Source organism: Lissotriton vulgaris, chromosome 9, assembly GCF_964263255.1.
Source record: "Lissotriton vulgaris chromosome 9, aLisVul1.2, whole genome shotgun sequence".
In the NCBI taxonomy this organism is placed as follows: domain Eukaryota; kingdom Metazoa; phylum Chordata; class Amphibia; order Caudata; family Salamandridae; genus Lissotriton; species Lissotriton vulgaris.
In genome coordinates, this window is record NC_141697.1 from 1,048,410,184 (window position 1) to 1,048,432,869 (window position 22,686).

Below are 22,686 nucleotides of genomic sequence, written 5' to 3' on the forward strand. Positions count from 1 at the left end.
TTCATCAGGAATAAAATCAACAAACAAATTCAACAAAGGAACCTCCCCTCTAGAGTGGCACGTCGCCTCAAAATCCCAACGTACAAGAAAAAACCATGGGTAGCTCATCCTTCTCAGTTTAAGCAGCCAAACTATGGAACTCTTAACCCCCGAACATAAAATCCACAGATAACCACCTTATTTTAAGGAATCTACTCAAGAATTGGCTCTTCACCACATAACCAACATACACAAACAGAAATATACAGCATATCCCTCTATCTATAAGCATTTATTTGTACTATAGATATGTACCTATATATGTGTATTTTGTATAAATGTGTAGAATAATTGTTTTTAAAAATATATATATTCATTAGTTCTGCTTAACAAATGTACATATTTCTTTCCATTATTCTGTTTTTAACTTGTATACAAGTGACTGCATAAATAAGTGTGGGCCAGATGTAGGTGGCCAAATACCGGTCGGTAACGGACGATTTCCAGTATTTGGAGTATGAAATGTAGGGGGCCTAAATATTACCGAATCTGTAAATTTACCAAATCGGTAAATCAAGATGTAGGTGGCACTGAAAACCGTGCCACAGGCCCTTAAGAATTCGTTATTTACCACAAAATAATATTTCGTGGTAAATAACGAATTCCAGTGTACATGCACATCTGTGCATGTACACCGGTGCCATGTGGCACACATACATGCCCTAAGGGCATGTATGTGTGTCACATGGCACGCAAGCCAGAATCAGGGGTGCAGCAGGGTGTCAAAGTGACACCCTGTCCCCCTTTACAATTCGGTAATTTTACCGAATCGGTATTTACCGATTCAGTAATTGCCATTGATTCCTATGGGCATCAAGGCCCATAGGAATCAATGGGCAATTACCGAATCGGTAAATACCGATTCGGAAATTACCGAATCTTAACGATTCGGTAAATGTTACAGAATATTTACCTACATGGCATTTACCGATTTAGTAAATACCGAATCTGTAAAATTCGGTATTTATGAATCGGTAAATGTCATTTACCTACATCTGGCCCTAAATCTTTTATCATAACTATCTACAAGTACAACAATTTTTGAAAGCCGGAGTTTATTTAATGCATCTTTAATCTACATGTACTACCTTCCTTTATACATCTATATACCTTTCATGTACTTATGGATCTATATATTTATTACTTCTCCTCTAATTCAGCATGTCCAACGCACTACCATATTTCTCACCCTATACTGTTCTCAATATATCTCTACCTCAACGCGTTGACTCATCTCAAACCTTTTTCTACTGCTCTTTCCAATGCTCTACCCTATTTCTCACCCTATACCTCTATCAATATATTGTCTACCTCCACTCTCATTCATCCCAAACCCCATACTACTACTATGATCCCTAAAATAACCCTTTCAAGATTCTTCACTACTCTACCCCTCCTTGTATCATCTCACACCTCTTTTACTCTTCCGATCCCCCAAAACAAGCTTATCTAAACCCTTCACTCTGACTCTTCTCCCCACCTATCTATTACTTATCCCAAGCCTCCTCCTACTGCTATAATCTCCAAAACATCCATCCACTATCCTTTTCATTCCAAATAACAGACTAACTCACCCACCACTCAAATTAATTTAATATTTCTTATATACTAATTACCACTAATTCTTTATAGGTTCCCAGGTAGGGTGCTACTCGCCGTAAGAGCGCTTCAACACCCCATCAGGGGTAGCAAGCACAATATAAATGCAAACCTTTTCCCTCTTCTATCCCTCCACTATCCTTCTCAATCCAAATAACTGACCAACATATCCACCACTCAAATTACTTTCATTTTTCACTATACTAATTCACCACTAATCCTTGATGGGTTCCGGAGTAGTGTGGCACTCGCCGAAAATGCGTTTTGATGCTTCGTCAGAGGTAGTAAGCGCTATATAAATGCATTTACAATACAATACAATACAATATGTTGACCGACTGAAATATTGCCCTTTCTTAGAAGGATGCCATCATTGAGCTTAGCTTTTGAAGACAACAATCCCACCAATAATTCCAAAGACTTGTTGTGGAGTCTCATTTCTTAACTGCTCTGTATCCCCCAGTGCAAGTCTTCTTGCCTTGTACCCTCATCTCATAAAGCTGCGGCTCTAGACTGTATTGAGACCAGGATCCTGACTAAACATGGCTTTCCATTTCCTAGTGTGTATATGCTTCAACCATCTTTCAAACTCTCCCTTTTCTTTGGTGATCATTGATTTCTGTCTTTCTTTGTATGCAAAGGATATATGCTGAGGAACCTATTGCAGCAAGTTCCTCAGAATAATTGTCTCAATGATGATACTTTCTTCATATTTGTAAGAGGACACTTGGACAATACTGTTCCCGTTTTGAGTTTCAGGCTGTCTTTGGTTTGGAACTTAGTACTATTATCAATAATTTAATCTCATCTGCTGTTCAGGGAGCCTTTTCACCTCAAGTATGTTTAATGAGTTTAGCAAGGAGATGCTGCCTGTTTTCCAGCTTTTATTATTGGCTTTTTTTATTTAAAGAATTGTTCTGTTCATTATACATTGAAGAAACGTCTTTGCTGGAAAACAATATTCCAACGGTGTGCATATGTCCAGTTTCTCATATCTAGCCTTTGCTGAAAGTTTGGACAAGACTGTTTATCTTGTGCAATAATTCCTTTAGGTCCACAACATCAGAGTCGGACTGCCTATAGGACAATCAGGCAGTGCTTGATGGGCTGGTCTCACAGTTCGACGTGTCGGCCGTTTTTGATCAGTTTTGGGAAGGTTTATGGGCAGGTGGACCGGTTTTATTACTGTTTATTTCCCATATATTACCACTTTTTTCAACTTAATGCTTCGCTAATGTGGGTCACTTTTTAATTTGGTGCCCCTACCTATTTTCTGTTTCAGTCTGACCCTGCATAACATTCTCGATGATGTGCAATCTTTGTTCCTTCTTAAAAGGGGCACAGAGGCTCCACTCTGACGTACACTCATTCATTCATAGTGTCTTGTCAAAAGGTAATCCTGCCATATTCATACTGTTGAATTTGTCAGCTGGTTTCAACACCTCCGATCTCCTTTGGCCTAAAATCAGTGAAGTGGCTTTGAGAGTTAAAGGTTGTAGACGAGTGGTTTCATTCTCATCTGGCAGGCAAATCAAGGTTTGCATCTGAGAGATATCTTTTGCTTATACTTCAGTCACTTTCTGTGTTCCTGTGAACCCTTGCTTATTTCCATCGTTCCTATCTACGTTGGGCCACTGCATCAGCTTCTCTTATTTCTTGATGACCATTTTAATAAATGCACGGAATGCACTCCAGATACAAGAAAATTAGGAACAGCTATTGGAACCTATGAGTAGGAGCAACTAAACTCAAATCCGCTGTAACAGTAAACACTTGGGAATGACAGACTTCTCCTATGGCATGTGACTGGCCTGCCTGCATTACACTTTTATATTAAGTTACTCCACTATCTCCGCCTGGTGCTGCAATTTTGGGTCAAAAGTAATTTGTATAATTTGTGGAACATTTTCGAACTCCAGGTGAGTTCAAATCTTGCTGCTAAAAAAGTTGCTCGCATTTCTAAAACTCAGCATACATCACTCATGGAAAAATCACTTCCTCAGGTTTTGGTTGAGTCCATATTACGTTTAAGCCCTTGACTTTGGCTTACAAATTTGTGCGGCAATGTCCAATTATATTTGTAACACTAAATGTAACACTAAATGAAAACGGTAGCTCTCCACAGAATTTAGCATTCTGGAAATAAATGATTTCTCAATCTGCCAACATTTTTAAAACCCAGGTCATTTGGTGTTGCTTTTCTTTTCTAACTGCCAAGCTATGTAATTTGCAGTTTACATAAGACAATTTAGGCCTCTTCTTGCTTTTAAGAGCGTGATCAAAACATTTCTTTTCTGATTCTTTACTCTCTCCTATGATGTCTGGAGTGGGCAAATATAAATCAATTGATGATGTTTATGTAAATCGATCTAGGCGACAAGGCAACTTTCTTAATGAGATTATCTAAGATCAAAACAGGCTGTTGTTCCTCTATTATAATTTGCAGCTTGGACAAATAAAAATAAAAGCATGTTGAAGGTATGTTTTCTTCGAATCCCAGGAGCTACAGATTCTGTTTTAAATGGAGAGCATTCTCTTGTGTCTGTCGCTTTATAACATTAATTTACCATTGCTATTAATCTCAATCAAATGATGGCCTTTGTCATCAAATGCCGCAACCATAGATTTCAGCATGTTTCTTGAAGCATCATGGATAATCTAATCAAGTGGATGAACAGGACTATCTTGAATTACCTTCAGCTGTGCAGTCAAAGAGGACAAACTGGCTATTTATGGTCTACATAGAAATCAATCTATATGCTGTGCTACAGATTGTGAACACAGAATATAATGTGCACAATTTTAAACATCTACAAAATTTCACATACCATAAATTGCATCATGAGATATCAAAAATATTTTTGATGTAAATGTAAATAGTACAAATATAAATTGCTTACAATGTAATATAACAACGAAAAAAACTAAACACTGCTGAAGGTCTCTTACTTTTACATTTTGATTAAAAAAATTAAAGGCTGGTCATCACATATTTTATTCTAAATGAAGATTGGAATATTGCTAAAGTAAACTCTTCTCTCACCAACTGTTGACACTTTTTAAAATGCAGTACACCTTGCTTTTCCATCCCATTTTTATTTCCGCCAACAAGAACTTCGAATATTCATTTATTATATATATTTTTTTGATTTTGCAAAAAGGGTTTTTTCCTGTTTTCTTTAAATCAAAATAATTTATCAGGTGTATATGTTTCTTCGCCTTGTCCTGATTAGAGCTGCTTCTTCACAGAGATAGTAGTTTTTGCAGCCAGACCTTTATGAGTTAACCAAGCTAGTAGACGTCACCATACAGTTAGCCACCTTTTCTTTTTACAGCAGAAAAAAGGATATGGATTTGAGCCTCGGACAGACCTTATGGACGTTATTTTGGAGCAAAGCCTTCTGCCATATTTCCCTTGGAGTCAGTCTGCACATTCCGTAAACATACTTCATTCAAAGTAACAATGTTCACCACAAATGGAGCATTTCTTGCAGTCAAAGATTCTGCAATGGCAAAACGATGTCCAATCATTGGCTCATACCTGCTTCATAAGAAGACAAGGTCTTGGGACCCAACTAAGCGATGCTGCTACAGCACACCTGGGTGAACGACTTAGCTTCTTGTGCTGCGGGCATGACATCTCACTTCTATTTTGCCTTGGCTTCATACATGTAGCTTAACCACCTTCTCAACAAGTAATAAAGTTATAAAGACAATATACAGCGCTACTCGCTTTGTGGAGGAAGTTGAAGTGGGTCCCCCAAAGTGGTCCAGCCTTAACACCATTAATTTGTATGTATATTTAATAAAGCAAAAACAAAATACATTGATTCAAACACCTCATTGACGGAGCAGCTAAGGAATTACATCAATAGAGACTTTGTGACCTTTGTACAAGTTAGTGCTAGCTCGTTGGTGTTAGTCTAATAAGTACCCAGTGTTTGCAGCATGTTGGCTCAAACATTTTTGGTCTGCACCATATGTGATCCCATTGCTGCTGACTTATCAAGCACAATTTAAGGTGACCGCTATTGCAGTAATTGTAGGGACAAATGTTTCAGTTTCTTTTTTGTTGTTTTTTTTAATTCTAGGGTGTTTCTGATCTTGAGTCAAAACTGTTATTGCACTGCTGGGAGAGAGCTATTTCACTTAGATTGAATCTTCGACTTAAATCTTCTATAAACAATTCTTCAGTGTGTCACTTTAACCATTCAGCCTTCTACTGGGAATAGTACCCATGACCTGCATGTTACACTTGGATGTCGCCAATGTGTTTGAGCCTTCTCAATTAGGATTGATAGGGGTGACCTGTAGTATGCATTTATATATCTGTAGTAGATACATTGCAACACTAAGGTATCTCACAAAAAATATAACCTCCAACGTGCAAAGCCTGAAGTGTGGTACGAGAATATTGTAAATGAATATGAAGAAATTAGAAGGACAGCATGGTCCAACCTAGAGCAGCAGGGAGTGCAAAAAATAGTATAATTTGTTTAGGGGAGATTGTGAATCGCCCTTGTTTTCTGATAGTGCTGCCCGAAGTATGGATGCCTAATTCCAGGTGACATATGGGTCTCTCATGTCTCGCAGGTGTTTAAATCTATCTGCCTGTCTTGTACACATACAGGAGTAGGGGGAGATAGAACAGTTGATTTTGTTGCTGCCTCTGTATTAAGTGATTCAATTCGGGTTAACAAAATAGTTTTAGCAATGGAAATAAAAAAAAAAGCCTGCATCGAAAGACCCTGGGTTTGAATGGTGTTCCAGTCGACACTTTTAAGGAGAATATGGCTTTTTGGGCCCCTTTACTTACTAATGTGCTTCGATCATCAATACTGGGACCATTGATTCCATCTTTGCAAGAGGCAACTGTTATACCTGTTTTTAAGAAGGGCAATAGGAATCTGCCAAATTGTTATAGCCTAATCTCGTTATTGGACTCTGGAATAAAAAATAACCACACTGGGTTCTCCTCTCTAGACCAGAGGTATAGGCTAAGACTAACAGTAATCTGTCAGATGCCCAATTTGGCTTTAGGCCTTGTATTGGGACCATGGAACAATGTTTAAATGTGTCCCTCCTAATAGGACAATATGTCCAATTAAAGAAAGGTGCTTTACATTTAGCATACATAGACCTTTCAAGCTTTTTTGATACTGTAAATCACTCGATGTTGGAAAGCCTTGGGGTTAGAAAAGGCACTGGTCACTTCATTAAGGCATTTACATTAGGATACAATGGTTAGGATCTAACACAGTCCCAAAGGCGAGTGTCCGTCACTGATAAGTTGTATTAGGGGTGTCCATCAGGAATGTGTCCTGACTCCATTTCTGTTTTCAATTTATATTGATTGGCTAGAAAGGCACTTACTTCATATTGGGAAGGATGTCCTGAAGGTGGGTTTTCGCTTCATCCCAACTTTATTATATGCGCGATGCAGTCCTCCTAGCGCAAACTGCATAAGGTCTGGAAATTTTGATAGACCCCTTCTCTGCTTTTATGAGCAATCTTTATTTAAAGGTATATCTATCTAAAACTTTTACTATGACTTGTGGCTCCAAATGTACAAAAAGTACATCTTACCAAAGGGGATCCCGTTGCTAAAGTGAGAAACTTTAATTACTTAGTAATCGCCTTTGACTCAGTTTGATACTTGTTTTCATGACGATTTGTCAAACAGCCCCAAAGATATAGGTAAGCCAAAATAAACGCTTTTTTCTAAAGAAACATGCTCCTAACTATACCTACTGGCGACTGCCAGTAGATAATATATATAGGCATTTGTTGCAGGGACCTCTCAAGGAGGTCCTCACATTTAAATGGCCCTCAGAAGTGTTCACTTTGTAAGAAAGCCTGCCTAAACCAGCTTTGATCTGCTACTCCCCAACATTTTTCTCCAAGAAAATAATAATCCAGAATAGGGCTATTCCACACTCCTCATCTTCCTCTCCCAAAGTTAATCACCTGTTGTAGTATTTCAAAATAAACCCACATGTGATTCCCTCCCCTAAGAAAGTTTCTCTTAGCCAACTTTGATGCCTTCTTCTGCCTTCCATTCATCAGAAATATTTAGGTGTAGTGCCTATATCATGTTTATCCACATTCCAGAATCAAATGCACACCGGCCATTGCAGGGGAGGCAAAGCTGTTAGCAAAGTGCAAATACTTGTGCTGTGAAAAAAACCAAATCATCCATGTTGTAGAAGTAGGTAACAGTTTGGGCACATGCTCCTGTGGAAAATATATGGGGAGGAGTAAGAAACTGAGAAAGGTGAAAAAAGAAACTGACCCATAAGAGAGAAGAGCACAGCATAAACTGTCTACCGTGGAATACCAATTTCAAGGCTTGGTGGGGATGGAACCTGGAAAAGTTGATCCTTTCCTACTTTTTACAGCAAAGCTAACTATCTTCCGTTCGAGACATGACCAGTATTCCATGGGGCAAGACCAGAAATGCAAATCTTCATGCCGTTTGGGGAATTTGGTATCAATTTTGCGGCCTTGCTTCTAACAAGAGATTGTATCTATTGATCAGTCTCAGGATATTCATGACCCGTTATTGTGGAGTTGTTTGATAATCCAGGGTGGTTTAACATTGATGTGGGACTCTTGCCTCAGTCCTTGTAAACATTTTAAGGAAGGTTTTATTTGGTTGCAAGCCTAGAAATATATTATTAGCCTGCCAGTCATATCTGAATTTCATATGATGATGTTAGCTTGATCCTGGAGAGTAAACATTTTCGGTTTACTGGTTAAAATATGGGGCAGATTTCCAGACTTCATCAACCATCTAAGCTATTTCAAAGGGAAAGAGTCAACAGTCCAAAGTCATGTGTATTGTAGGAAAAGTGTTTTTTCGATTTGTAAGGCATCAGGCAGTGTTTGCGAGCATCACCTTATTGTATTTACACTTCATTGCAAATAATGTTTCTCCTCTTAATAAATACAAGTTTGTTTATATTTATTGAAGATTTGATGATAAACACTGATAATCTCTTCATTTCCTGTTTATTTTTATTAACAGATTATTGGTGAAATTTCCAAAAAGGTTGCACAGATTCAAAACGGTAGGTTTCTTTGTCACTATGTCATTTATGTATGCAAAGGTTTTGAATGTATCTATTGTGTATGAGCAGTTCTTCAACTTTTTTTTTTTTTTTTAACCCAAAGCTGGTTTAGGTGAATTCAGGATTCGGGATTTGAATGACGAAATAAATAAACTACTCCGAGAAAAAGGACATTGGGAGGTGCGGATAAAGGAGCTGGGAGGCCCCGATTACACAGTAAGTTGAAGCATCTCATTCTTAACTCAAAGTTTAAAGTTGAGTTTCATGTAGAAAAGTTTGATGAAACTTCCAAGCGTGAGAGTAGAATGCCACAAATGACAACAATGCTCCGACTGTAAGAGTAGCCTCTGCAGTGCCTTCAAAACAACAAATGTATTGTAAAGTTTGTCAACTTCGTAACTCCAGTGAAGCACTTGTCCATTTTTATCCTTCAGATTCCTAACTTTTTATAACTATCATCTGGGTATAAAAAAGACTGCAATCTATTTCTTAGCATTAAATGTATGTACTCAATATTAACACACATTTTTTGTAGTCTCACTTTTATACATGTCTTGGCTCTTCAGAGATCATCCCCACTCGAGAGCTACTGCCATTTATAAAACCAAACTCACAATCTGAGAGCGCGTTTTTTCAAGCATAGTGGCTGGTTAAAGTGATTCTTCTTAGCTGCACTTGAATACACTCTAGTCCGTGTCTTTTGTAATCAATCAGAAGTTTTAATAGCTTGTTCTTGAAGTAGGAACTGAATAGACATTCAGGAAAAGGTAAACCTTAATGCCATGTATTATCTTACCACTGCACTAACTAAATCTAGGCATACCTTCAGCTACATGTTTTCACAAGCTCATTTTTAATGAATTTTCAGGTCGTAAAATCTTTCCACCCAATTTAGAGTCAATGTAACTACTCTCCAACTCTATACTTATTAACTAATTCAGGCCATGGAATTAGTGCTTGACAATCCTCACCCCTCAATTGATTATGCTCCTTGTGTAATCACATAGCCATTTTACCACCAACTAGTATTGTTATAATGGGATTTTAAATGAATTTGATACATTTCCAGATTGCCTCATGAGCTTGATTAATTCCTGATTAGTTCAATAGCAGAATCTTGATTATTGTATCCACCCACTTCATGAACACCAAAATAGTCTCATGTTTACAATGTTAAAGATCTGTGCTACATGTAACACATGAAGTAATATATTTACATTTCTTAAGAAAAAGTCTAGTAATCATACAGAATTCTAAAGAGAATAGAAATATCGTGTGCACCTGTGTCTCAAAATGAAATGTTAACTGGATTTCTGCCCACCCAATTACATCTTTTTGCAAGGGGCGGTTTAAAATCTCCCTCCATTTTAGAGTTCTTTGAGATGGTCCATCTCTCCTGCATGCTTAGCTTATTATCCCAACATTTAATCTTGAAACATGTTCTTGAGAACTCCGCTTTTATCACATTGCCCTAAGTGCTGCCCTTGGGGTTGCAGATGAAGTGGCTTAGCAGGGAGAGATAGATAACAGAATATTTGGTGGGGAAAGTACAACACTGGCATCACTCACATATAGCATTCTTTTCTGTAAGACATTGTTTTGGCTGTGCCCAAAGGAAAATCTCCATTTATCATATGTATAAGGAACTCAAATTGCTCACTAAATGCACTGGTTGTTACCAAGATATTCCCTTTTTACAGTTAGAATAAACTCGTAACTCAATCTCTAAACAGGTCTGATGGATTGTTTCCCTAATTGTAATTAGCACATGGTCAATGACCATGGTCCATTAAACATGAATAATGGATTTCTAACAGCCTGTGCAAAAATCAGCATTTTTGAAGACTCCTTCAGTGCCAAGTTTTTTTTCTGTGGTTAAATAAGTTCTGTGCTTTCTTTTGTGCTTACCGAAGTCACTACATGTGGAGGTGCTTTTTATGCTTTACAAGGTCACCTGATGTGAAAGTGCCTGCTACACCCTCTTCACAGTGAATATTCAGAGATGCCCCACCCCCCAGCTGGCATTCTGCCAACAAGTTTACTCTTAGGCATGCACTGTCTGCAAGTTGTGACTTTCACTCAATCTTCGGGTAAGTAAACCATAATTTCTAAGACCAATTTTGATAGAATCCCTGCTGTCATCCCATTTCTGTTTGCCAGACATTGTTATGGTAACTGAATTTGCAACTCACTCACTTGCCCTAAAGAGAGACTTCCTAGTGCAGGAAGAAGGATGCTGACTGGAGCTTAAGAATAGCCAGGTTTTGAACTTTGTTTGGAAAGTGGGAAGAAGCTAGTCCAACTCGGATCAATGGGGATTTTGTTCCAGCTTGTGGCTGTCAAATACAAAAAGGATCAACTTCCCCTTCTGGAGAGACAAATACATGGAAGAGTGGCTAAGCGCTGATGGCATGAGGAAAGAAACTGAGTAGGCTGAAGGACAGAGATGCTATTGGGCAGACACCTTGACCAGACATTGTAGAGTGCCCTGTGAGTGTGGCAAATAAGCTGAACATTTTAAAAATGGCCCTTTTCTGAACTCTGAGCCAGTAGAATGCCTTGAGCTGGGAAGATACCAAGGCCCACACAGTTCACTTAAGTACTAGCTTTTCAGCCACATTTTGACCTGTACAATCCTTTACTCAAGTGGTCAGGGATGCCTATACACAGAGCACTGTTAACTAGACTGCCAGTAACGAGGGAATTAGTTGCAGTTTTGCTTAATAGGAATCCATCTGAAAACTTTAAGAAGCATTCTCAAAATGCCAACGCAGGATGCAGAGACTGGATTAATTCGGTCAGCCATAGATCACCTGTTGTCTAGTACTATACCCAGGTTTCTGACCGGGTTGGTTGACCATGGGGTGTTCCCTAGCTCAGAATACCTCTAGCCTTCTACCCAATAAGATATGGTTTTTCAGAACAGCTTATCTTCAGGTTTTTTTCCAGTTTAGCTTAAGGTAGCTGGTTCTCATTCAGCCATCGACTTGGAGCATGCAACCATTGAAGTTAGTGTTTGTGATGTTTTCAGAGATGGAGATTATGAGCTGGGCATCTTCAGCATAGATGATTTCAAAGCTGTAGGATCTGATAAATATTCTAGAAGGATAGAGAGGGCCCACTTTACACCAAAGGAACAGGGTTCAAATAGTCTATTAGAGAGGGAAAACTTCCTTTGGGTTAATTCCACTGGTTCATACACCTCAGAGAACACACAATCATCCAATATTACTCACACACTGTACCCTGATGGGGGAATCCAATTGTCAACCCAAGGTCAAAACAAAAAGGAAAAGTTTTTCAAAAAATATATCAATTTATTCTTCTAATTTAAAAACAAGTACATGCCGGTATATTTACACAAATTAAAAGATATTCAATTAAAAGTTAATAAGTGTACTATTTTTTTTTGTCATGACCACATAACGTGCATAATATCAATATTTCTGCACACAGTATTTCTCAATGCCACCTAAGGCGCCACATAAAGTATATTACTGAATAATTCATATACCATATATTCATAACCATCTTCAGTGCTGAAAAATTCCTACACTGAAAACGCCTTCCACGGTCACTTCCAATGACCAGGAGCTGCCAATTTAGCAATGCCTGCAGCAGTAACTGGACGCCAAGCGGGAGCAGATCCCTTAAAGGCCCACGATACCAAAGCTCTCGCAGTGGAGCACTAAACCACCGGCCAAATTAAAGAAGCTCCAGGACTGGGGCACTAGCCCGCTTCAGCCTCCTCTTCGTCCTTCTTCTTTGCCCCACCACTGCTCCTGCACCTTTTTCTCCTCCTCCACAGGGTCACCCCTCATCACACTCACCAGGGGTTCTCCTCACTCGGGTGTGGGGTAGTCCTTCTTATTCCTTGGATCCCTATGAGGCTCCTTTGAAACTCGAACCCCATGAAGACCCTTGGAATGACTACAGCATAGCTTTCCCCTGGGGATACCGATCCAGACCTTTACCCTGACCTGCCTTCCCTCCCCACCCGACCCTCCTCCCACAGATGGTAGCACCTCGTATCACCAGCTCCTCCTCCATCAGGCTGCCGCCTTTCACAAGGCTGACTTGCATAAGATCCAGGAGGGTGAGGATTTCCTCGTGGAGATGCTATCTTCCACACAGTACTTCCTCCGATTCCTCCCCATACTCAAGGGCATGTTAAGGACTGCCACTGAGGCATTCAAGGAGCCGGTTAAAGCCAGGGTGGTCACACCCAGAGTGGACAAAAAACACAAAGCCTCCCCTTCTGACCCCCCCCCCCCCCCCCCTTATCAGGAGTCCACTCCCCTCTGGCTCCCTCGTGGTCCACACAGCCCGCAAGTGAGCAAATCCTCAGGGTACTGGTGATGCTCCACTACCGGACAAGGGACCTCAGGACCCTCAACAAATACATCCTGTCAGAATTCTTCCATATGGTGACACTCCTCAATGTCATACCTCTACTGCAGCAAGGCGACATAATGACCGCCCTTCACATGAAAGACACCTACCCTGCACATCGCCAGTACCTCTGGTTCGTGGTAAGTTGCCAGCATTATCAATTCAGAGCACTTCCCTTTGGGGTCCCTACCACCCCCAGGGTGTTTACAAAGTATCTCTCTGTGGTAGCCACTCATCGCAGGAGGAGCGGCATCTATGAGTTCCTTTACTTCGACGACTGGCTGATCAAGAGTGCATCTACAGTGCCTCACCCACGTGCCAGCCACCATCGACCTGCTACATGCTCTAGGGTTTGCCATCTATAATGCAAAGTCCAACTGTCAAGCTCTTCCTGACCAACCCTTCTTGGGGGCAATACTCAACATTGTTGCCAGCAAAGCCTATCCCAGCCCCGCAAGGGTTCAAGCTTTCCAGTCCCTGCTCTCCCTTTTTTACCAGATCACCAAGTAGCGGTTAGGACAGTCATGCACCTCCTCGTCCTGATGGCCTCTTGTAATGCCATAGTTCCCTGAAAGAACTTTTTTTCTCATTTCAAAATGACAGGGTAGTCCACTGGACATACCCCATGTTCCTCCCCAAGATGGTCTCTAGTTTCCACCTTAATCAAAGTTATTGAACCACCTGCATTCTTCCCACATCCAGAGGCAGTAACAGAAAGGGCTTTTCACACATTAGATGTCAAAAGGGCCCTCATGGACTTCATTGACAGGACAAAACTCTTCCATAAGACACTGCAGCAGTTTGCCTTAATTTCCATACCACACAAAGAATGTTCTCAGGCTCTAAAGCATGACTAGCATATGTTATGTTATGTTAGGTATTTTTACATAGTGCGCAGCTGCCTCAGTGAAGGGGTGTCTCGGCGCTGGGAGCCGTGTCGTTAGAGAAGGAGGGGATTAAACCAATGGGAACAGGTAGGCTTTGGTGGCTTTACGGAAGGACAACAGGCAATCCAGGTGCCGAATCTGGATAGGGAGGGAGTTCCACAGTTTCGTGGCAAGATAGCTGAAGGACCAACCCCCAGCACTGAGGCGCTTCACCCGAGGGACCGTAGCCAGATATTGCTCAGCCGAGCTTAACTGGCGGGTGGGTACATAGGACACTAGCAGATTGGACAGAATCTCAGGGGAAGAAAGTTTAAGTATTTTGAAAGTCAAGCAGAAAGTTTTGAATTCAATCTTTTTGGACATGGGTAACCAGTGTAAACGGGGAATGGCCCCCGTCACGGAACAGGTTCTAGGAGCCACAAAAGAACTCGAGCCGCTGCATTCTGGACTCGCTGCTAGTTAGCGTCTAACAGGAGTGAATTTGCATTGTCCAGTGTGGACAAAATAGACGCCTGGACTATTAACTGGCGGGTAGAAGGATCAAAGAAACCTAACATGGGCCTAAGTCCCCAGAGGAGGCCAAAGCAGGTGCCTGCAACCTTCTTAGTATGTTCCTGAAACCCAAGAGTGTAATCGAGCCAAACCCCAAGATTTTTTTACCCCCAACTTAGGGGAGGGGGCATTGCCCAAGGTCGCAGGCCACCATTGCGCACTCCAGAGCCCCTAATCTCTCCCCACCAACAGCACCTCTGACTTATTGGCATTGAGCTGAAGGCAGTTGGTGGTCATCCACCGCGTGACCGCCGCTAGTCCACTCCGAAATTTGGAGTTGCCCCACGTGGGGTCTTCGGAGAGGGCCACCACCAACTGCGTATCGTCAGCATACAAGAATATGGTCAAGCCATGGTCCCTTACCACCGCAGCTAGGGGTTGAACGTACAGGTTGAAAAGTACGGGGCTCAAAGCCGAGCCCTGAGATACCCCCTGCCCGATGGATTGAGCGCGGGAGAGAAAGGGGGGTGGGCAGTTACTTGTAGTGTTCTGTCGACCAGAAAATAGCGAAACCAGTCCAAGACGAGACCTACCACCCCAGCCTCCTCAAGGCGATGTAAGAGGATCCGGTGAGAGAGCGTATCAAAAGCGGCGCTGAGATCGAGCGATATCAGGGCCGCGGTATGTCCCTCATCCAGAATGGTTCGCAGATGTTCGGTCACTGCTAAGAGGGCGGTCTCAGTGCTTAGGCCCGGGAGGAAACCATTCTGGGACCGATCCAAGACGCCGTTGTTATTCAGAAAGCCTGAAAGGATGTTGTTGGTGTGGGCCTCAGCAACTTCAGCAACCCAAGGCATCGAGATATATGGCGGAGGTTTTCAAGTTTAGTCGGGTCTAGTGAGGGTTTTTTCAGCAAGGGGACCACGCTTGCTTGCTTCCATACCAGAGGCACGACTGCAGTGGTGAAAGAGGAGTTAATTGCCTGACACAATGACATAAGGAGTACAGGTAGGGAGTCCCTAAATTGGGCAGGTCTCAAAGGATCTACGGGGGAGCCCGATTTGACTTTTTTGCTCAGCATGAGGAACTCATTTTGGGAGATAGGGGGAATAGCTGCCAATGTGAGGGTGGGTGGGGGACCTTGCGAGGCGAAGTGATCGGTAGGGCAAGTAGGCAAAGACTCATAGATGGCTTACACCTTCTTAACAAAGAAGGTGGCCAAGTCCTCGCATTGCTGCCCAGACGTGATCACAGGGGTGGTGGGGTCTTTCCTGTTTTTGAGATCATTAAGTATTTTATAAATGCATTTGGGAGGGTTCTTACTAGACTTAATCTCATTAGAGAAGTAAGCCGCACATGCCGAATGTATGGCCTTGTGATAGCACTTGATCGCAACCTGTAGGACTTCTTAGTCCCAAGGTCATAGTCCCTTCTCCAGACCCATTCCATTTTTTACAAGTACTTCGCAAGACATCCAGAAAATCATTGAACCATGAATTAGAGTTCGAGCAGCGACCCTTGGACCATTTAGCTGGAATGTGTGGGTCTAGAGCATGTAGGATCCAGTCACAGAGAGATTTGAACGCCAAATCCGGATCGGTAGCTGGAGTAAGGGGGACAGCGTGCCAAGATGGCATGCAGGTCCTCCAGTTTAAGTTTACGCCAACATCGTCTAAAGGAGGCCTTAGGATCAGCTCTCGACACTGGCTCTGACAACGGGAGGGAGATAGAGACCATAAAATGGTCAGACCAACACACCGGGCTAGGTGTCTTGACTACAAGAGAGGGGATGCTGGAAAAGACAGGGTCAAGCAAGTGTCCGGCAATGTGGGTAGGGCCCACCACAAGCTGGCTTCATTGGCAAGCAGCGAAATCAGCAAGCAAGCTGCTGATTTCAGAATCAGAGGGACGATCGAAGTGTAAATTTAAATCACCAATGATACTAAAGTTGGTGGCCGTCAGTGCCAGGGAACCAGCAGCCTCAATGTTAGCAGCTTTGAAATCCAAGGCCGGCCCCGGGGCTTTTAAAACTCTCCACCCACTTCACGGGCACTCTGCACTTCGCCGAGCAGTCCCCCGCAGACCCCCTGAGACAGCGGATATTATCGCTGAAACAGGGAATCCCACCCTTCGCAGTCAGTAGGCGGAGACACGCCCACACGGGAGGCCACGCCCACCCGACCAACTACTTAAGCGCCGAGTGAACGCGCCATTGTAGATTGTGTTTACCTCTGAGGCGGAAGCCGGAGGACTTGTCTTACTTTTAAAAATTGCTATTACTTTTGTTGTGTGCTTTTAAAACTCTCCACCCACTTCACGGGCACTCTGCACTTCGCCGAGCAGTCCCCCGCAGACCCCCTGAGACAGCGGATATTATCGCTGAAACAGGGAATCCCACCCTTCGCAGTCAGTAGGCGGAGACACGCCCACACGGGAGGCCACGCCCACCCGACCAACTACTTAAGCGCCGAGTGAACGCGCCATTGTAGATTGTGTTTACCTCTGAGGCGGAAGCCGGAGGACTTGTCTTACTTTTAAAAATTGCTAATACTTTTGTTGTGTGCTTTTAAAACTCTCCACCCACTTCACGGGCACTCTGCACTTCGCTGAGCAGTCCCCCGCAGACCCCCTGAGACAGCGGATATTATCGCTGAAACAGGGAATCCCACCCTTCGCAGTCAGTAGGCAGAGACACGCCCACACGGGAGGCCACGCCCACCCGACCAACTACTTAAGCGCCGAGTGAACGCGCCATTGTAGATTGTGTTTACCTCTGAGGCGAAAGCCGGAGGACTTGTCTTACTTTTAAAAATTGCTAATACTTTTGTTGTGTGCTTTTAAAACTCTCCACCCACTTCACGGGCACTCTGCACTTCGCCGAGCAGTCCCCCGCAGACCCCCTGAGACAGCGGATATTATCGCTGAAACAGGGAATCCCACCCTTTGCAGTCAGTAGGCGGAGACACGCCCACACGGGAGGCCACGCCCACCCGACCAACTACTTAAGCGCCGAGTGAACGCGCCATTGTAGATTGTGTTTACCTCTGAGGCGGAAGCCGGAGGACTTGTCTTACTTTTAAAAATTGCTAATACTTTTGTTGTGTGCTTTTAAAACTCTCCACCCACTTCACGGGCACTCTGCACTTCGCCGAGCAGTCCCCCGCAGACCCCCTGAGACAGCGGATATTATCGCTGAAACAGGGAATCCCACCCTTCGCAGTCAGTAGGCGGAGACACGCCCACACGGGAGGCCACGCCCACCCGACCAACTACTTAAGCGCCGAGTGAACGCGCCATTGTAGATTGTGTTTACCTCTGAGGCGGAAGCCGGAGGACTTGTCTTACTTTTAAAAATTGCTAATACTTTTGTTGTGTGCTTTTAAAACTCTCCACCCACTTCACGGGCACTCTGCACTTCGCTGAGCAGTCCCCCGCAGACCCCCTGAGACAGCGGATATTATCGCTGAAACAGGGAATCCCACCCTTCGCAGTCAGTAGGCGGAGACACGCCCACACGGGAGGCCACGCCCCTTTCACCCCCATAAATGTGCCAGTTGAGCAAGCGCAGCGGACGAGCGCAGCGGGAGCGCCTAAGGCAAGCCCGTCTGCGCCCGTCCGCGCACGACCGGGCCCAGGGCCAGAACCCCTGTTGGACAAAGCTGCCCCTAAGGTAAGCTATTCTCGTCGGGACCTCCTAAGTCTCAGACCTCCCACCGCCCCCTCATGTGAATACGTTCATGACATGAATGGACCTTTCATCAGCTGCACGCACTGCCAGCCAGTTCAGCTCAAGCTCCCCACACCTCCTCGCAAGCCCACAGACCTTAAACTATCATTGCTGAACTGTCGATCTCTCCCTAAACACGCCACGATGATCCACCATCTCATAGAAGACCATGAGATAGACGTCCTCTTCCTGACGGAAACGTGGCTCGCTCCACACTCAGACTCAGATATGGTGCTAGCCACCCCACCGGGCTTCCTCATTCAGTCCCTACCTCGCCCCTTAGGTAGAGGTGGTGGTGTCGCCATTATTCACTGGGATCATCTCCCTTGCAAATCTAATGATGCGCAGATTCCCGACTCGGAAAGCCTACAGTTCACAATCAAGCTAGACCCGACTAACTCACTCTCAGGGATCCTAGTGTACCGCCCCCCCCGGTCATCCAGGTCCTTTTGCTAGCGCTCTCCTGGACACAGTAGCGACGCAGGCCCACTCCATCACCAATTACATGGTACTAGGAGACCTAAATATCCATTTTGATGACCCGTCAGACTCTGGGGCAGCCGACCTGATCACTGATCTGGCGGCCCTTGACATCCGTCTCCTAAACTCTGGAGCTACTCACATCAAAGATCACCTGTTGGATCCTGTGTTCACAAGCACCCCCTCGATGCAAGCTAGGGAGTCCCTTCCCCTCCCCTGGACGGACCACTCCCTAGTCTCCTTCCTACTACCAGGAACCTTTAAGAAACCTCCAAAAACGGCCCACTTACACCAGGGACAGGACCTGGTCCAAACTGCCCACCGAAGATTGGGCCAGGACCCTAAAGTCAACTACCCCTGCCTACGCAGAAGAATCGGCTATCGCCGACAGTCAATTTAGAGAGTGGATTACGACCTCCCTAGACTCCATACTCCCAATTAGAACTCGGGAGGACAAAAACGGGAAACCAGGTTCCGCCCCGTGGTACACCCCGGAACTCCGACTACTCCGTAAAAACTGTAAGAGAGCCGAACGGCTATGGAGAAAAAACTGGCAGCACGCCAGCAAAGAAGCCTACCAAATCGCGGTTAGACTATACAAAACTGCCATTAGACGCTCCAAAGCTTCTCACTACGACACCCGGATAAAAGAATCCTCCAACTCAGCCAGGGAATCCTTCATTATCGTGAAAGAGCTACTGAAAGTACCAACCACTCCCTCCACCACCACCCCCTCTGTAGACAGAAGCAATGAATTAGCCACCTATTTTAATGGCAAAATTGCTCGCATCTTAGCATCCCTACCCCCTCCCGGTCCCTCTAGCTACATGGACAATAACTCACCCCCTAGCCAGACTGGAAGCAGTTTACTTCCCCGACTTGCGACATTTAGACCAGTAACATCGAACGAGGTAGAAGTTACCATGACCAAAATGAAAAGCGGATCACCCCTGGACCCTGCACCCATTAGATTCCTCAAAACCGTAGCCCCCGCCATAGTCCCCACTCTTACAGAGCTTATTAACAGCTCACTTGCCCAGGGATCTGTTCCAGCCAGCTGGAAGAGCGCGGTGGTGAAAGCACTCCTTAAAAAACCCCAGCTCGACCCAGCAGATATGGCAAACTACCGGCCAATCTCCCTCCTCCCGGCCATTAGCACAGTAACCGAGAAATTGGTCAACGGACAATTGTCTCAGTTTTTCGAGACAAACAACATCCTACGGCAATCCCAAACTGGGTTTCGCCCAGGGCACGGTACAGACACCGCCCTTCTCGCCGTCATCGAGTAGGCAAGGCGCATTCTAGATTCAGGAGGGTCAGTGGCAGTGATCCTCCTGGATCTTAGCGCAGCCTTCGACACCGTCAACCATCGGGTCCTTCTTCATCGGCTGGCGGCAGCAGGGATCACCGGGACGGCACTCAGCTGGATTGAGTCCTTCCTCACCGGTCGCACGTTCCAAGTATGGGACGGCAATCACCACTCGTCCACCCTCCCCCTCACGAGCGGGGTCCCTCAGGGCTCGTCCCTGAGCCCTACACTTTTTAATGCGTACATGGCCCCCCTTGAAGATGTGGTGACACCATTCGGTATAAAAATAGTGAGCTATGCCGATGACACACAACTGGTCGTCTCCCTATCCCAACTAGACGACCACCCAGACAACCTGGCAAACTGCCTTACTGAAATCCACGGTTGGATGTGTGAATCATCTTTAAAATTAAACGGGTCAAAAACCGAAGTGATGCTCCTAGGAAAGCAATGGGCAACTATTCCTCCAGCGGTCTGGCCAGACGTGTTCGGGGAAACTTCCATCCCGAAACACGAAATTAAGACCCTGGGAGTCTGGCTAGAACCCGAGCTCTCAATGAAGACGCAAGCGGCCAAAACTGCTGGTACCTGTTTTGGGCTGATGCGCACTACCCGCAGGATTCTTCCCCTACTCCCACCCGCGTCCAGGAAACTACTAGTCCAAGGACTCATTTGTCACGGTTGGACTATAGTAATACGGTCTACCTGGGAGCCCCTGAGGCCACCCTGACGAAACTGCAACGAACACAGAACGCAGCAGCCCGTCTAATCATGAACCTCCCCTCCAGAGTGTCAGCTAAACCTGCCATCAAGGCCCTGCACTGGCTCCCTGTGCGCCAAAGGGTGGAATTCAAAGCCATGTGCACGGCATACAAACTAATCAATGGATCCGGCCCCGCGATTCTCAGCGGCCTGGTCACTCCCTACAAAGCACCCAGATCTCTACGGTCCGAGAATGAGCACCTAGCCAACATCCCCAAATTCAAAAAGACACGCACGGGAGGCAGACGGTTCTCGGTAAAAGCGTCCACTGGATGGAACTCCCTTCCACGTTCCCTCAGACTGGAACCCAGCTACCTGATTTTCAGAAAAAAACTTAAAACCCCTCTATTCCCCAAATAAATGTCCCTCTCCCCTTTTTCCCTCTCATCTGGATAACAAATCTTCATAGCGCGGGGATGCCCTCGGGTCACCAGGCGCTTTACAAATCGCTAAATAATAATAAATAATAATAATAACTGGAAGTGGATATGCACCGGCTGGGGCTATGCAGTACTCCGTCCACAACAAACAGCCCTCTAAAGGCTGCGGTGGACCTGGAGGTGCACAACCAGACAACACACGGTCTCCTCAATTTAAGTACAACTAAGTACGTGCAACAGGTAATTTTAAAAATGAGCACTAGTGGTTAGTCAAGTATATTCAGACATGTTACTTCAAGCCAAGAGATCTTTGCCTGCCCCAGGCCCCACTCTACCCACAAGAAAGGGACATCTACAGCTCTTTTGGATACCATCCCTGTCCGTTACATCTGCAAGGTAGCTACCTTGTCTACTCCTCACACTTTCAATAAGCATTACCATGTGTATGTCCTAGCACACCAGCAAGCTATCCTTGGCCAGGCTCTACTTTGTACACTTTTCCAGTCCTCTGCAACATCCTCTGGCTAGCCACAGCTTAGTGGAGAACTGTTTACAGTCTATGCACAGCATGTGTATCTACCGCTACTCATGCCACAAATTGAAAATGTATTGGCATGTAGTGCTGTAGATTCACATGCACCCTCCCACCTCCCGGGACACCTGGGGGTGTTGCATATGTCTTTCTTTTCTTATTTTTATTTTCGCATTGTCATTGACTTTTGTATCTCTACGTACCATTTCTCATCCTCGCCCACCGTGTGGAAAAATAGTTTAATAATGGTGCTGGTGCTCATGTGCATTCAGTAATTGGTGCAGTCACTATAGCTTGTGACTCTCTTTGAAGAAAAACAAGTTGCACACGTCTGAAACCAACTCTAGATGGCAGGAGTATGTACAGAATGTGGATCTACGACACTACATGCCACAAACGGATTCTTACATTGTAAGTAACATTTTCTTTGTACACACTGAAGCCCATTGAGTTTTTGAGTTTCATGTCTGCTGAAATAATATGTAAGTTGAATGTTCTTTATGGAAGCAAAAGACTATCATCATCATTGATTTTTTTTGGGTATGTTTGATTTGCAAGCAACAATTTTGCCTGTCTTTTTTCTTAAGCCTCGTACACCCTCAGTGGAGAGAGAACTCGATAAACATTACATTCTTAGTACTTAAAATGTTTTGTCTCGGACTGACTAGGATCAAACTTGGTTTTATGTCATATTGGCGAAGTTGGGCTACATTGACTGTGTGGCTGGGTACTTGTGTTAGCTCACTATGCTGGTATTGTTTTCTGTTTAAAAAAAAAACACATTTTATTGCTTTTTAATGAACAGTAAAATTCAATGCAACCGTCACACTACCCTCCCCTGGTTCAATGTAGGAGCATGAAATACAGACATATAATGTCAAAGACATCATGAACAACGTATGCAGTCACGGTGAGAAGAGAATTGGAACTCTATAATTAGTCAGCTCATCAAATATAGAAACATTCCTGCTACAGCTTCCGAGAAATAACTTAAAACCAGTCATGAGACATCCTCTC

General features: G+C 44.2%; 1 protein-coding gene across 1 annotated transcript in view; it reads left to right on the forward strand.

The window, feature by feature from the left end:
• ISY1 (ISY1 spliceosome associated protein) overlaps positions 1-22,686 on the forward strand; it is a 199,733-nt gene that overhangs the window by 46,166 nt on the left and 130,881 nt on the right. The window contains exons 5-6 of the mRNA XM_086938980.1: positions 8,666-8,708; positions 8,812-8,924. Of these exons, the coding sequence (XP_086795106.1) occupies positions 8,666-8,708; positions 8,812-8,924 (156 nt within the window). The remainder of the gene's footprint in view (positions 1-8,665; positions 8,709-8,811; positions 8,925-22,686) is intronic.